General features: G+C 35.3%; 1 protein-coding gene across 1 annotated transcript in view; it reads left to right on the top strand.

The window, feature by feature from the left end:
• Nucleotides 1-15,070, top strand: part of LOC123542904 (uncharacterized) — a 195,577-nt gene that overhangs the window by 162,738 nt on the left and 17,769 nt on the right. The window contains exons 31-36 of the mRNA XM_053531345.1: nt 338-534; nt 8,875-9,046; nt 9,958-10,062; nt 12,152-12,254; nt 12,963-13,039; nt 14,218-14,360. Of these exons, the coding sequence (XP_053387320.1) occupies nt 338-534; nt 8,875-9,046; nt 9,958-10,062; nt 12,152-12,254; nt 12,963-13,039; nt 14,218-14,360 (797 nt within the window). The remainder of the gene's footprint in view (nt 1-337; nt 535-8,874; nt 9,047-9,957; nt 10,063-12,151; nt 12,255-12,962; nt 13,040-14,217; nt 14,361-15,070) is intronic.

The following is a 15,070-nucleotide window of genomic DNA, read 5'->3' as shown; positions in this document are numbered from 1 at the left end:
AAATATACAGAAGAAGAATGTGAATGGGTCATTCTCAGATCTTCGTTTAGAAGATCAAGTACTTTAGTCAGATTGGGGTACATACAACTTGTCTTGTTTACATTGAATATCAAATGCATCTAGGGTTTTCCCACAGGGACCTGTGGATTCATCAATAATATCAAATATTTTATTTTATTCCCAAAGAGACCAGAGGTTTCATAATTTAATATCAAATGTTTTGTAGTTTTCCCACATGGATCAGTGGTTTTATCATTAAATATCAAATGCTTCTATGGTCTTCCCACAGGATCAGTGGTTTTATCATTAAATGTGAAATGTTTTATGTTTTTCACAGGGACCTGTGGTTTCATCATTAATGATGGGAATGTCTAGAGATGCGACTCAACGAACGATCATGCGGGAGAAATCTGGGGCAACAGGGGATATGCTGCCAGAGACCAGAGGAAGTCAGAGGACCGTTTCCACGAAAGCCGGTAGTGTATCGACAGATGCCGCCCAATACCAGGAACTTCAGGCCCAGTACGAAAAATTGTAAGTTTTAATGACATCTGTTGAACGGAGATGTTACTGGTGCATGCGTCTATGATTATGTCCTTTTCTTTCAAAATGTAGAAATATTTGTAATTCATATTAAGTGAATTTTTGGGAGGTTGATAGTAAATAATTGTATAAGAAAAGAATTTATACAGTTCTTGGATGTGCTTTTGGTACTTTTGGCATAGAATATCATTTGGCCAAATTAATATGGCTATTTCCTAAGGATATGAAGTTGTGGATTTTGATTTCTGAACATAAAATGAATGGATATTTTACTTACTCATTGATTTAATATCGCGGGTGACACAAAATCCATGAAAAGTAGTTCCCCACAGAATTCGACAAAAAGAAGTCCCTAGGAACATTAATGACTTCACATAATCCTCTTGGTGATGGATACCACCAGGAGATATTGCTAGAACGATTATTGCAGGTTGTAGAATTTGTTTCACACAATAAACCTTAATAATACATTGCATTAATAATGACATTTAATATTCATGCATTGATGTGGTCTCAAGATCTACAAAAAATAGTCCCCTACGATACATATAGGTTATAAGCTTTGTATCAGGAAATATGCACAAGTTCTGCAGCGGAAATCTTGCACAACTTTAGAAGCGCATTATTCTTTCGCTAAAGAATTAGTGCTGACTGAATATGAGTGAATGATTTATTATGAATTTGTTCAATAGCCTGAATAAGATTGACAATACTGAACAAAATGAAGAATTAATACAGCGGCACACATTGAATTACGTCATGCACCCGATACAAAATTCAGACGTCAGTGTATGGAAAGACATTGACGTTTCTGGTACCATTATAACTTAACGGAGAAAAGAAATAAGTATGTAATAATTACATTTCCACGGCGTAGTAAAATACAGAAAGAATTATTATAATATTTGAAATTTAAATTTTTATATTTTAACAACAAATTTTCAGGCAACAGAAGTAAGTCAAGGATATTTTGGTTAACCTTTTTAATTTACTAGCATTGTGTTTTGTGCCCTTAACAGTAACCAACTGATTGTACCTAGTAGAAACTCCCTTAATACTGCGTAGTTTTTCTCCATCTGTCTTGACATCATAACATTTGTTTTAAGCCTCTTTAGAACAAGTACTTAAACAGTCATATAAATCTCCCCAAGTTGTTAAAAGCTCTTTCATATAGAGCCAACATTAACACAATAAGTCAAAGCAGCTTTTTTTATAGCCAACATTAGAACAATTGCTCTAAGCTGTTTTTAAACTGAAATTAAAATATTTGTTCAAAGCTCTCTCACAGCTCAAATTAAAACAATTATTCAAAGCTGTTTTAGAGCTGACATTAAAACAGTTGCTCAAATCTCTTTTAGAGCTGACTTTGAACAGATGTTCAGAGCTTGTTCAGAGCTGAAATGTTGATACTTGTTCAAAGTGGAAACAGCCAAAATTAAGATGGTCATGTAAAGCTCTTTAGTTTAAACATATTTTATTTCAGTAATACATGAAACATTTACAGAGCAATTAATTAAGGAATTGGACAGAAAGCTATATCAGCTTACGGTTGTCCTCTCCTTAAAGCTCTTTAAGAGCTGAACGTAAGCTTGTTTAGTGCTGACGGTAAAACCATTGTTTTAAGTGCCTCGTTCATACTTTGTTCTTTTATGTCTGTCAAATTATGTGAAAATGACCTTTGATACTATTTAAATTTGAATTTTTGAAAAATATTGGTACCCAGTTAGTGCATGAAAAGAATTAAATGATTTTAACAAAAAATACAATTATTTGTCTTTTGTACATTTTAAATCAAACACCTGGTTAACTAGAAATGTTCAGAATTTTCTTCCTAAACTAGGAGCAAGTTGAAGATGTGTGTAATCCTGTGCTCCATAAAATGTTGGCACTAACAGGATATGTTTTATCTCTGTTTTTCTTGTAAGCATTTTTATTTAATTCTTTAAAATGAAACTGTTAAATCTGTTGTTTTTTTAGCTCACCTGTCACAAAGTGACAAGGTGAGCTTTTGTGATCGCGCGGTGTCCGTCGTCCGTCCGTGCGTCCGTCCGTAAACTTTTGCTTGTGACCACTCTAGAGGTCACATTTTTCATGGGATCTTTAAGAAAGTTGGTCAGAATGTTCATCTTGATGATATCTAGGTCAAGTTCGAAACTGGGTCACGTGCCGTCAAAAACTAGGTCAGTAGGTCTAAAAATAGAAAAACCTTGTGACCTCTCTAGAGGCCATATATTTCACAAGATCTTCATGAAAATTGGTCAGAATGTTCACCTTGATGATATCTAGGTCAAGTTTGAAACTGGGTCACGTGCCATAAAAAACTAGGTCAGTAGGTCTAAAAATAGAAAAACCTTGTGACCTCTCTAGAGGCCATATATTTCACAAGATCTTCATGAAAATTGGTCAGAACATTCAACTTGATGATATCTAGGTCAAGTTCGAAACTGGGTCACGTGCCGTCAAAAACTAGGTCAGTAGGTCTAAAAATAGAAAAACCTTGTGACCTCTCTAGAGGCCATATTTTTCATGGGATCTTCATGAAAATTGGTCAGAACATTCACCTTGATGATATCTAGGTCAAGTTCGAAACTGGGTCACGTGCCATCAAAAACTAGGTCAGTAGGTCAAATAATAGAAAAACCTTGTGACCTCTCTAGAGGCCATATTTTTTATGGGATCTGTATGAAAGTTGGTCTGAATGTTCCTCTTGATGATATCTAGGTCAAGTTTGAAACTGGGTCACGTCCGGTCAAAAACTAGGTCAGTAGGTCTAAAAATAGAAAAACTTTGTGACCTCTCTAGAGGCCATATATTTCATGAGATCTTCATGAAAGTTGGTCAGAATGTTCACCTTGATGATATCTAGGTCAAGTTCAAAAGTGGGTCACGTGCCTTCAAAAACTAGGTCAGTAGGTCAAATAATAGAAAAACCTTGTGACCTCTCTAGAGGCCATATTTTTCATGGGATCTGTATGAAAGTTGGTCTGAATGTTCGTCTTGATGATATCTAGGTCAAGTTCGAAAGTGGGTCATGTGCCGTCAAAAACTAGGTCAGTAGGTCAGATAATGGAAAAACTTTGTGACCTCTCTAAAGGCCATATTTTTCATGGGATCTGTATGAAAATTGGTCTGAATGTTCATCTTGATGATATCTAGGTCAAGTTCGAAACAGGGTCATGTGCGGTCAAAAACTAGGTCAGTAGGTCTAAAAATAGAAAAACTTTGTGACCCCTCTAGAGGCCATACTTGTGAATGGATCTCCATAAAAATTGGTCAAGATGTTCACCTTGATGATATCTAGATCAAGTTTGAAACTGGGTCACGTGCCTTAAAAAACTAGGTCAGTAGGTCAAATAATAGAAAAACCTTGTGACCTCTCTAGAGGCCATACTTTTCATGGGATCTGTATGAAAGTTGGTCTGAATATTCATCTTGATGATATCTAGGTCAAGTTCGAAACTGGGTCACGTGCGGTCAAAAACTAGGTCAGTAGGTCTAAAATTATTAAAATCTTTTGACCTCTCTAGAGGCCATATTTTTCAATGGATCTTCATGAAAATTGATCTGAATGTTCACCTTGATGATATCTAGGTCAGTTTCAAAACTGGGTCACGTGCGGTCAAAAACTAGGCCAGTAGGTATAAAAATAGAAAAACCTTGTGACCTCTCTAGAGGCCATGTTTTTCATGAGATCTTCATGAAAATTAGTGAGAATGTTCACCTTGATGATATCTAGATAAAGGTCAAAACAGGGTCACGTACCTCCGAAAACTAGGTCAATAGGTCAAATAATAGAAAAACGTTGTGACCTCTCTAGAAACCATATTTTTCAATGGATCTTCATGAAAATTGGTCAGAATTTTTATCTTGATAATATCTAGGTCAAGTTCAAAACTGGGTCACATGAGCTGAAAAACTAGGTCACTATGTCAAATAATAGAAAAAATGACGTCATACTCAAAACTGGGTCATGTGGGAAGAGGTGAGCGATTCAGGACCATCATGGTCCTCTTGTTTCTATTTTGTTACTCTGTCAGTGACCGTACATCATGTATTGGCATGTACCTTATCATTTTACTCAACAGTAAACATGACATTGTTCTCATCAATGCCAGTACATCATGTATTTGGAAGTGCCTTAAATTTTTCTACTCTTAATTAAGCTCTTCGCTCTACATCATGTACTGATATGTACCTAACAATTCTGCTCTAAATTAGACACAACTTTGTTCTAGTTAATGTATGTACATCATGTATTGATGGTACCAAGTCCATCTACTTTAAATTAAACACAACTTTGTTAAATTAAACACAACTTTGTTCAAGTCAATATTCTGTACATCTATTGACTATGTAACCTAACCATTCTACTCTGAATTAAATGTAACTTTTTCTAGTTGAATGTTCATTTATTCTTCCTGTAGAAACTTGATTAGCCAAATATTTTATCAATTTAAACTTTAGCCTGCGGGCGGCAAGTGAGTCTACCTTTCTATCCCTGCAGTCTGATCATGGTGTGCACTGTTCACTATTCAGTCAGTAAACTTTCAGTGAACACCCCTTCAGATAACAACAGTGGCACTGTCCAAATTGAATGATGGACTAGTCCATTGTAGAAATTAAGCAGGGTGAAGGTTGATATAAGGACTCAGATTTTTTTATGTTTTCAGCAACTTTCATGTTAAAATTACACCAAAGGCTGACAGGTAGATAAATTACACATTATGCAGACTTTGGAGAAAGCACAAATTACACATTATGCAAACTTTGCAGAAAGCACAAATTACACATTATGCAAACTTTGCAGAAAGCACAAATTACACATTATGCAAACTTTGGAGAAAGCACAAATTACACTTTATGCAGACTTTGGAGAAAGCAAAAATCACACATTATGCAAACTTTGGAGAAAGCACAAATCACACATTATGCAAACTTTGGAGAAAGCACAAATTACACATTATGCAAATTTTGGAGAAAACACAATTTACACATTATGCAAACTTTGGAGAAAGCACAAATCACACATTATGCAAACTTTGGAGAAAGCACAAATTACACATTATGCAAACTTTGGAGAAAACACAATTTACACATTATGCAGACTTTGGAGAAAGCAAAAATTGCACATTATGCAGACTTTGGAGAAAGCAAAGATTGCACATTATGCAGACTTCGGAGAAAGCACAAATTACACATTATGCAAACTTTGGAGAAAGCACAAATTACACATTATGCAGACTTTGGAGAAAGCAAAAATTGCACATTATGCAAACTTTGGAGAAAGCACAAATCACACATGCAAACTTTGGAGAAAGCACAAATTACACATTATGCAAATTTTGGAGAAAGCACAGATTACACTTTTGTTGGTTACCTGAAATTACAGACAGTGTTCATGCACAACTGGCACTGGTACATATTGGGGGAGGGGGAGGGGGAATGTGCATTAGAATATTAAAAATGTTAATTTGTTTTAAATACTGAAGGAAAAAGGCTTTTAACCTCAAAAATTTGGTAGCTTTTCTACTTGAAATGGCATAGGAATACCCCAGGTGGCCGTCCAGGTATTAATTCAGATATACTTTAACAGATTAAGTACTTATTTTCTTTTAGTCAGCTGGATTGCTTCTATACATGAAAAAATATTATGTCCCTTGTTAGGTTTCAGACCACAAGTGATTCTGTCAGCAACCTAAAAGACACCTACACATCTAACATAGAAACTAATAATAAAACCTGGACTTTTTTTCTGTAACATACTGTAAAATTATTTAATTTCTTTGGCATGAAATTCCGTAGTTTTGGTCAAAAAGGCAATTTCATGGGGATATGAATTTGTGGATTTCAACTTTTGAACATTAAATTAATATGAAGTTTACATGTTCATTAGGATTAAATTCCGTGGATTGTATCAACCACAACATCCACGAAAATAAGTCCCCCACAAATATTAATAATTTCACAGTAGAACATAATTGAACTTTTTTGCACTAGGTTGGATTGGCAGTTTTTGGGGTAAATAAATACATATGTCTGCGATGTGGATATTATATAAAGGCTAGAACTTGTTTTATTTCATTCTTTTGACAAGAATATTGTATGTTTTATATTGGCCACAGAAAGTAGGAATTTATGTATGGGACAAACCTGTATTAGTCACATGATATGAATATTGCATAATAAGTAGTACAAATACTGGAAAAATCATCCTTCTGTCACAGCTTTCATGACATTCTCTAGATGCCATTATTGGCTTATTTCATAAAAAATGAATATCTTGAAATGGTGCAAAAAAATTCTTTAAATGTTCAAATTTGAAAGGTCAGAGAATGTTCTTTAAGTATATTTTGTTATCTCAGTTTTGATTTTTTTATGTCACTAATACAGGTTTTGTCTTCGAACGGCTCAATTATACTTTGGTTAGAAATATGCCTAATAATGATACGGCTTTTGAACAGCTACTATTGAACCTGCTGTAATAACCACCTGTGTTAACCAGACACTTACCTAGAGCAACCAGTTTTCTAACTTCCCAAACAGGTGTTTTACTCGACGCTGTTGCTTTTTGCTGGCTACTTAATACACATTAGAGTATAGGAGCTGCGCTACGAGAAAGCCAACATAGTGGTTTTGTGACCAGCATGGATCCAGACCAGCCTGCGCATCTGGGCAGTCTGGTCAGGATCCAGTTGCTGTTCACTAACAGTTTCACTAATTGCAATAGGCTTTGAAAGCGAACAGCATAGATCCTGACGAGACTGCACGGATGTGCAGGCTGGTCTGGATCCATGCTGGTCGCAAAGCCACTATGTTGGTTTTCTCATGGTGCGGTTCATATATCTTATTCTTTAATATGCATCTACATTGAATATTGATGTTTAAAACACTTTGTGTACAAATAACTTAAGACGCAAAAAAGATTAAGTGTCAGAAAATCAAGCAAAGGCGACTAGCAAAGCTTACATTATGTGTATTTATTTGAAATAAAACATTAATGTTCAAAAGCTATACCATTCTGTAGATAAATTCTGGTGATGGTAAGGTGGGGGTTTTTTGGTTATGGAAAGGTGTTTATACACATATGATTATTATATTTGCTTCAACTATGTTTGAGATAATACTTTAAAGACACTGACCTCCAGATTTTGGCTAAAATATGTGGTTGTCTTGCCTAAGTTTCTGGATAGTGTAAGTTCGTGGATTCCCCATCACATAATTATGACGTCACACTTCAGCTTTGGCATTTGCGTGCACTTGCCATCAGAAATACGGAAGTAAACACAAACTTTTATTAACCACAAAAAAAGTCAAAACGACAATTCTCGTGAACACATAAACTGATGATACAAGATACAAGATACAAATTTTTATTTATAGTCGGGTTGTAAACAATAATAACATTAGCTATGAATAGCTATTAGCCGATGATGTCATCCATGAAAACATGAAAAATGAAAGTATGTTAACTAACAGACTTGCATGTTTTGTTTTGCCTATTTTTGGAAGATTAATGGCATTTTTCACTCTTTTTTGCACGTCTTTTAAAAGGATATGGTTTAAGTATTTATTTATAAGTATACATCTTTTGCCGTTTGAAATTTTTATTCAAATATGAAATGGTTGTTCCTTGTATCCATGAACTTTGTCCAGACAAAGATAACCTTTCTATCAAATTGAAGTTTTGTCGTGTTATGAATATTAGAATATGAGTTTATGTTTCTAAACTATTTTAAAAAATTATGAAAAAAAGATGACCCCAACTGGAATCGAACCAAGATCGTGGAGGCAATAAAGAAGTTTTCTGCTTTTGTTACCAATAGAGCTATGGAGGATTTAGTGTTAACACATGTATGCTAAATATAGATGAATATAGCCAATGCATTTTACTTTTTATAAATCGTTACAAACCAAACGCTTTTCAATTTTTAACTAATTCTCATGTGTTTCTGTAATGTATTCAGTTTAAAAGCATTCTTAAGAAATAGAACTTTTATTTCCAGATAACTAAAAAAATCTTTTTTTGTTGTTAGATGATCTGGAGGCCAGAACATGAATTCTACTGTGTAGTTAGATCTGTGATAAAATTTGACTCCAACCATTAGGCTTTAAAAAAGCTTGATGAATGTCTTTAGATAAATTTGATTCAAAATTTGATAAACTGCACTTGAAAGAAATCACTGAGTTTATATACAAGTGTCAATGTAACTAAACAAAGTTTAAAATTTCATATATACCCGCCTATAAGCCTGGTTGGTTATAAGACGGGGCCCCAAAATTGCACAAAATCAGCAGTATTTTGCTAAAACCCTCTTGTGAACATTTTTACAGACAAAACCAAATGTCCGAGGATAGTAAGAAGTATGAGGAGCAACAGAAACACAATGTTGTTGTGATGATGGAAATGCAGGACACCATTAATCAGCTACAACGAGAATTATCTGCCCTTGGAAAGCAGACCCGACGACCAATGTCAGAAAGTGTGTCTGCTGCTGGGGCACAGGTAATTTATAGAGTTTGTATCTAAGTTTGGCGATTATCTATACTTAGAAAGCAGACCAGGCGACTGATGTCGGAAAGTGTGTCTGCTGCTGGGGCACAGGTAATTTATAGAGTTTGTATCTAAGTTTGGTGATTATCTGTACTTAGAAAGCAGACCGGACAACCAATGTCTGAAAAAGTGTATAATGCTTGGGCACAATTAATACATAGAGTTTGTTTATCTAAGTTTCTTTACATTCGCTGGTTACACTTGGGAGTTCACTCATTTAGAATTATGCAAAATAACAGCAAATTAAGTTTGATTTTGTATGTTTTTGACAGGTAATGAAATGGAAAAAAACACAAAAAAACGCCCACTTAGCTCAGTAGGGAGAGCATTGGTCTGTGGATCCCAGGGTCGCGAGTTTGATCCCCTGGTGGGGCATATGTTCTCTGTGATGATTTGACAAAAGACATTGTGTCTGAGTCATTTGTACTCCACCTCTGATTCATGTGGGGAAGTTGGGAGTTACTTGTGGAGAACAGTTTTGTGCTGGTACAAATTCCAGGAACACTGGTTAGGTAAACTGCCCGCTGTTACATGACTTAAATACTGTTAAAAAAGGGTGTTAAACCCAAAACAAACAAACAAAAGAAAGAAATTAAAAACATCTCTCATACCCCTTATCATGGAACTGATAAGCAGTACAGTAAAACCTGATTTAACAGTCACTTCTTTTAAGCAGCCATCCAGTCCAGTTGTCTCAGCCCAAATGGGCATTTATTCTATAAATTATCTGCATTCTCCTAAAGGCCCATGGTTGTTTGAAGAAGTTTTCATGAATATCTATTGATTCTTTTATTTTCCCTTAAATGTAATCAGAATTCTGACTCGTCAGATATGTTCACATGTTTCTCCTGTTATGCTTTCAGAATGCTGACTCAGCGATCATGTTCACACGTCTGGACTCGGAGAGAAATGCAAAGATCATGAAGAAAGCTGTTAACGAGAGAAAACTGGATCCCAATAGATACAAAGTTTGTATACTTATCTCTTAATATGTTATACCTCATTCATAAATTTGAAAATTCTAGCATGGCTCATTTCTATTTGTAAGTTAAAAGATGATGGAAGTCAGGCGGCATTGTATAATCTACGATAACAGAAAGCAGCGTAACTCCAGGCTTCACGAAAAAACTTTAGTAATTACTTAGTTAAGTGTGTTATTTTAAAATCATTCTATAGCTCAAGTTATTATTATTCAATGTTGATTTTATTCAATGTCGACTTTTCCAAAACAAAGTATTAATTTATTGCTAAATTATACTATGATTAATAGTATTTGTCTGCAGTACTGTAGATACCCATGTATAATGCGCAGTTTTTTGACCCCCAGGACCACCCCCGAATCGTGGGTGCGCATAATACACAGGTATAGACAATTTTCCAACTTCAAAACAAGTTTGTTACCGATGTTCGCCATTTTGGTAAAGGGAAACTACTCCTCGCGCTTACTGTCACCGCTAAAATCTAAGATTGCCGTTACTTCCTTAAAAGATCAAATGGTTTATTTTTCTTTCAAACAGAATTAATTTCATATAAATTTAAAAGTATTTTGATAAAAGAAATGTTAATAAATCACAAAAATTATGATACTAATTAAAGATCGAGAATTATCTTTAACCGAGATCAAACTGTGAACAACATAACTGACACGAGGTGACACGTTAATTGCCGGTAATTACTGGCTATTTGATCGTGACAAAAAGACTATCACACCTTTTGTTATTGGTTTGAATTGAGAAGCTCATGTCATTTTGAAAGATACCATTTCGAAATATTGAATCAGCTGCTGTTTATTTATTCAAAATAGTTAATTAAAAAGGTAAAACAACAAATAAAACAATATTTTACTGGGTTTTTTTTTTTCGAGAAAACAAAAATCGATAGTACCGCGAGACCGATGCTGCTCTCTGCCGCGGAAATAAAATTTATTACCAGTGTCGATGTAAACTCTACTTTTGTTTTCCATCCACCTCAAAATTGACCAAAAATGTTTTTTTCCCAGGATTTTGGGCCAAAATCGGGGGTGCGCATTATACACGGGTGCACATTATACATGGGTATCTACGGTACTTATTTCAGTCACACAATATTATTATGAAATTTCTTTTTAAGCATGATATAAGGAACTTTAAGTATATTACTCATTTCTATGTGTCGTTTTCTGTAAAATTCAGAATAGTTGTGTTTTAATCTATGAAATAGTCATATTCAGTTTCTGATATATAGACAAAGAAATCAACATTGAAGACATAACAAAGGCAAAAACAGGCATTTGAAATAACAGACTTAACTAAATAATTACTTAAGTTTTTTCGTGAAATTGGAGCCTGGTTCATTACTTCTTGGATGATTGAAGTTCAGCATAAGTTTTAATAGAAGATATTTGTAAGATCAAAATATATTTCACCGAGTGAACACTATAATGTGAAATTTTTGAGTGGCGCAGTCACAAGTGAAAATGTCAGTTATGGTATTTGCGAGTGAAATATATTTTGATTTTACACTGAAGCAAACAAATTTTCTATTTATTATGTGCTTTTTATGGTTTATACCAGATTATACCCTGTTTGTCCGCGCAATTGTGAATAGTTTTATTACGTTCCCTGATTTCTTTCAGTCATTTTATTATGACAGAACTTATATATTTATCATCCTGCTTGTATTTTTATACATCTGTATCTCTACTGAAGTATATTTTGCAAGGAATTTTCTATTACTCATAATTCATATTCTTTTGCATTCAAGTGTAGTTCCATACCAGTGAAAAATAAAAATGATATTTTCACTGTTTGAGCCAGTAAAAATATCAATTTTATTTCACTGATAATTTTCAGTTTTTCACTGAAGAGCATAAAATGAAGTAGTTAAATGAGCATCTTAAAATGAAAATATACAATGACTTCTTGTGGTTTATTTCTTGATATGCAACAAGTCATCGTTCTAGTACTTGGATATTTAATCACTGTTTTATATTGGACAATATCAAAGATATTCTCACACCAATGAAAATGTTACTCCAGTGGTATATTGATCTGACTGACAGATCTTATTCATTTCCAGGAAGCCATGGTACAAATGGATGAATATGTTAACTTACCAGCACAACGGCTAGCCCACCTGGTCAGAAAATATGTCCACCATTGCCGTATGAAAGAAATAGAAGGTAAGCGTAATCTTCTATCAGTTACTCCTGTCGTGACATTACAAGTACAGTGAAACCAGTCTTAAAGTCCACACTAGAAAAATAACAAATCAGGCTTTGATGGTACCAGTAGGTGGTCTCTGAATATAGGTAACGTGACAGTTTTATTGAGAAAGCAGAGTAGCAGTGATTATTGTAAGTCTGCATCAAATACGTGTAAAGTTTGCCAGAGACTCAAACTAATAAAGGATTAGGATCACTGAGGATAAAGGGACTTACTAAAACTTGAATTTAGAAAATGAGATTAGTGTTGTATTTTCTGGTCCTTCCGGATCATCGATTTCAACTCATTTAGATTTGAAGATGGAATACTGCTTAAGCTGGGGATGGGGACGTGAGCACTGTTGCATTTTCCATTACTGCTCATGAACAGACTCAATCAGACCAAGTCTGCAGTATTCACAGTTTGCCTTGTTCTTGGTGATTCTAAGGGATCTACTTTCCAGATCCAAGGGATCTACATTCCAGTTCGTAGATCTACTTGACTGTCTGCTGAATGCAGGTGGCTCCTAAGGCAGGTTAATTCTGCTGGTTAGATAAAAATGTTTTAAGTATTTATAAATCAGTTTTCATTTATAAACAAAGGAACACATGGTACATTATGATACTTTAATCAAATGTTTGATATTTTCTGTAAACAGGTCTAAATGCTGTGTTTTCTATTTTCAGAGAATGTTCAGAAAAGTCAAAGTTTGAACGAAAATGTGTTTGAGTTGTTTGATAAGATGGAAGCTTTACAAAACCAGGTACATGTATATATTGTCCCCTTAAATGCTGAAGAAGTAAAATGGTAGAAATCAACAGATTGAAGGCTTTAAACAACTACACAAAATTATATAGATTGACAGTATACCTTCCTCCACCATTAAAGCTGGAAAGTCGCCATATGACCTAAAATTGTGTCGGTGCGACCTTAAACCCAACAAAAAAACCAAAAAAAATGACAGTATAAACAGAAGTGATCTGGTGGTTAGAATGTCCTCTGAGATAGAACAGGTGCTCAGGATAAACCAGATGCATGAGATAAACCGGATAATTGAGATAAACCGAATGCTTGGGGTAAACTGAATGCTCGAGGTAAACTGGATGCTCGAGGTAAACTGAATGCTCGAGGTAAACTGAATGCTCGAGGTAAACTGAGCACTTGAGATATTGATGCTCATGTTTCACAGCATATGCTTTGTATTGCTTGATTGATTTAAAACAGATAGATAAAATGTTTACAAAATTTAGGGATCAAGAGCATCAAAAGGAATGTTATTTAGCATTTCAGTCTTTATTGTCTAGCCCGCTTGCGATGAGCTTGATATAGACGCCACATACGGTGGTTTGGTGTATATGCGTGTGTATGTCCGTCCGTGCATCCTTCCAATTTTGTCTTGACCATAACTTTGACATGCATGGACCAATCTTGTTTATATTTGGCTTGAATGTTTACCCCAATGAGAAAGCGTGGCATACACAAACCCTATGTTCCTATCTCAAAGGTCAAGGTCACAGTTGGGGGTCAAAGGTCAATTTGAAGTTTGTCTGGAGCATATTCTCCTTCATGCATGGTGGGATTTTGATGTTACTTGGCATGAATGTTCAGCATTATAAAACAGAATGTCGTGTGTAAGAACCAGGTCCCTGGATCCAAGGTCAAGGTCACACTTGACAGCTGGCGGGCTCAACATTCTGCCCGTGGGCATACTTGTTTTAATAAGAGTTGGAGGTGTCAAAATCATTTCAGTAGGTGTCAAAATTATTTCAGTAAGTGGCAGAGATGTCAGAGTCAAGAATGGTATAATTTTCTCTGCTATGTACTGTTGTTTCCCATCACTATGTACAGATGTTGGCTATGCATTTCCTAGTCTTCAAATATATAACTACCAACCTTATTTTCCTAGATAAATTTTTAAACTGATTTTAATTTCTTTCACAGAGAGCCAAACGATGGGCAGATAGGATGGATGAGATGGGTATAGAGAGGTACAGACTGGCTAACATGTTGATGGAGACGTTAGACAGTATTGAACAAGAGTCGGGGCTTTTCCTCATCAAACCTATGTATTCATACAGAGGAAGGTGCGTATCTATAGGCAGGAGGTGGAGTGAATTGATAGATATAGGTGAAATGATATGGATGAAGTGAGCTAGCATGGCAAGAGTAGGTGTTTGGGGAGGGATTTCAGCTGACAAAAAAACGGAAGATTAGGGAGGGAGGTTGTGTTTATTTTGGTAAAAAAAGAATGAATGAGAGAAGTATTGGCTGTGTGAAGATCTGAGTAAGCTTGCCTCAGAGCAATCGTTTGAGTACTAGGGAATGAAGAATTTAGTGGTAGGGAGGGGGCAGGGACAGGGGCAGGGGTTAAGATCATGAGTTACCTTGCCCAAGATTGAGACCCAGAGTATAAGGGAGGGAGTTGGGAAAGGCTGGCGGGGTTGAGACCATGAGCTAGGTGGCTATTAACTGACATCATATGAGGGAGGTGGAAAGTTAATAGAGGGAGGGTGACATCATGGTGGGCAGTGGGGTTTGAGTTAACGTGTTAGTTATCAATAAACAGAGATTGTATGAAGGGGGTGAGAAACTTATTGTTAGGGAGGGTGACTTAGGAGTGGTGTCAGTGTCTTGGTGTCAGATAATGAGCTAGCTGGGTAACAACACAGAGGGAAAGTTTGGGGTGATGTTTAAGTTTAGGGTTTGAAGTGGATATGCTTTAACCTGGAGTCATTAAAGAACAGAGATTTAGTTTTATAATTTGAAATTTCATAAATAAATTATTATGTTTGCT

This window comes from Mercenaria mercenaria, chromosome 19 (assembly GCF_021730395.1).
Source record: "Mercenaria mercenaria strain notata chromosome 19, MADL_Memer_1, whole genome shotgun sequence".
NCBI classification, from domain to species: Eukaryota; Metazoa; Mollusca; class Bivalvia; order Venerida; family Veneridae; genus Mercenaria; species Mercenaria mercenaria.
The sequence above is the reverse complement of the archived record's forward strand: the minus strand, read 5'-3'. Positions and strand labels throughout refer to the sequence as shown.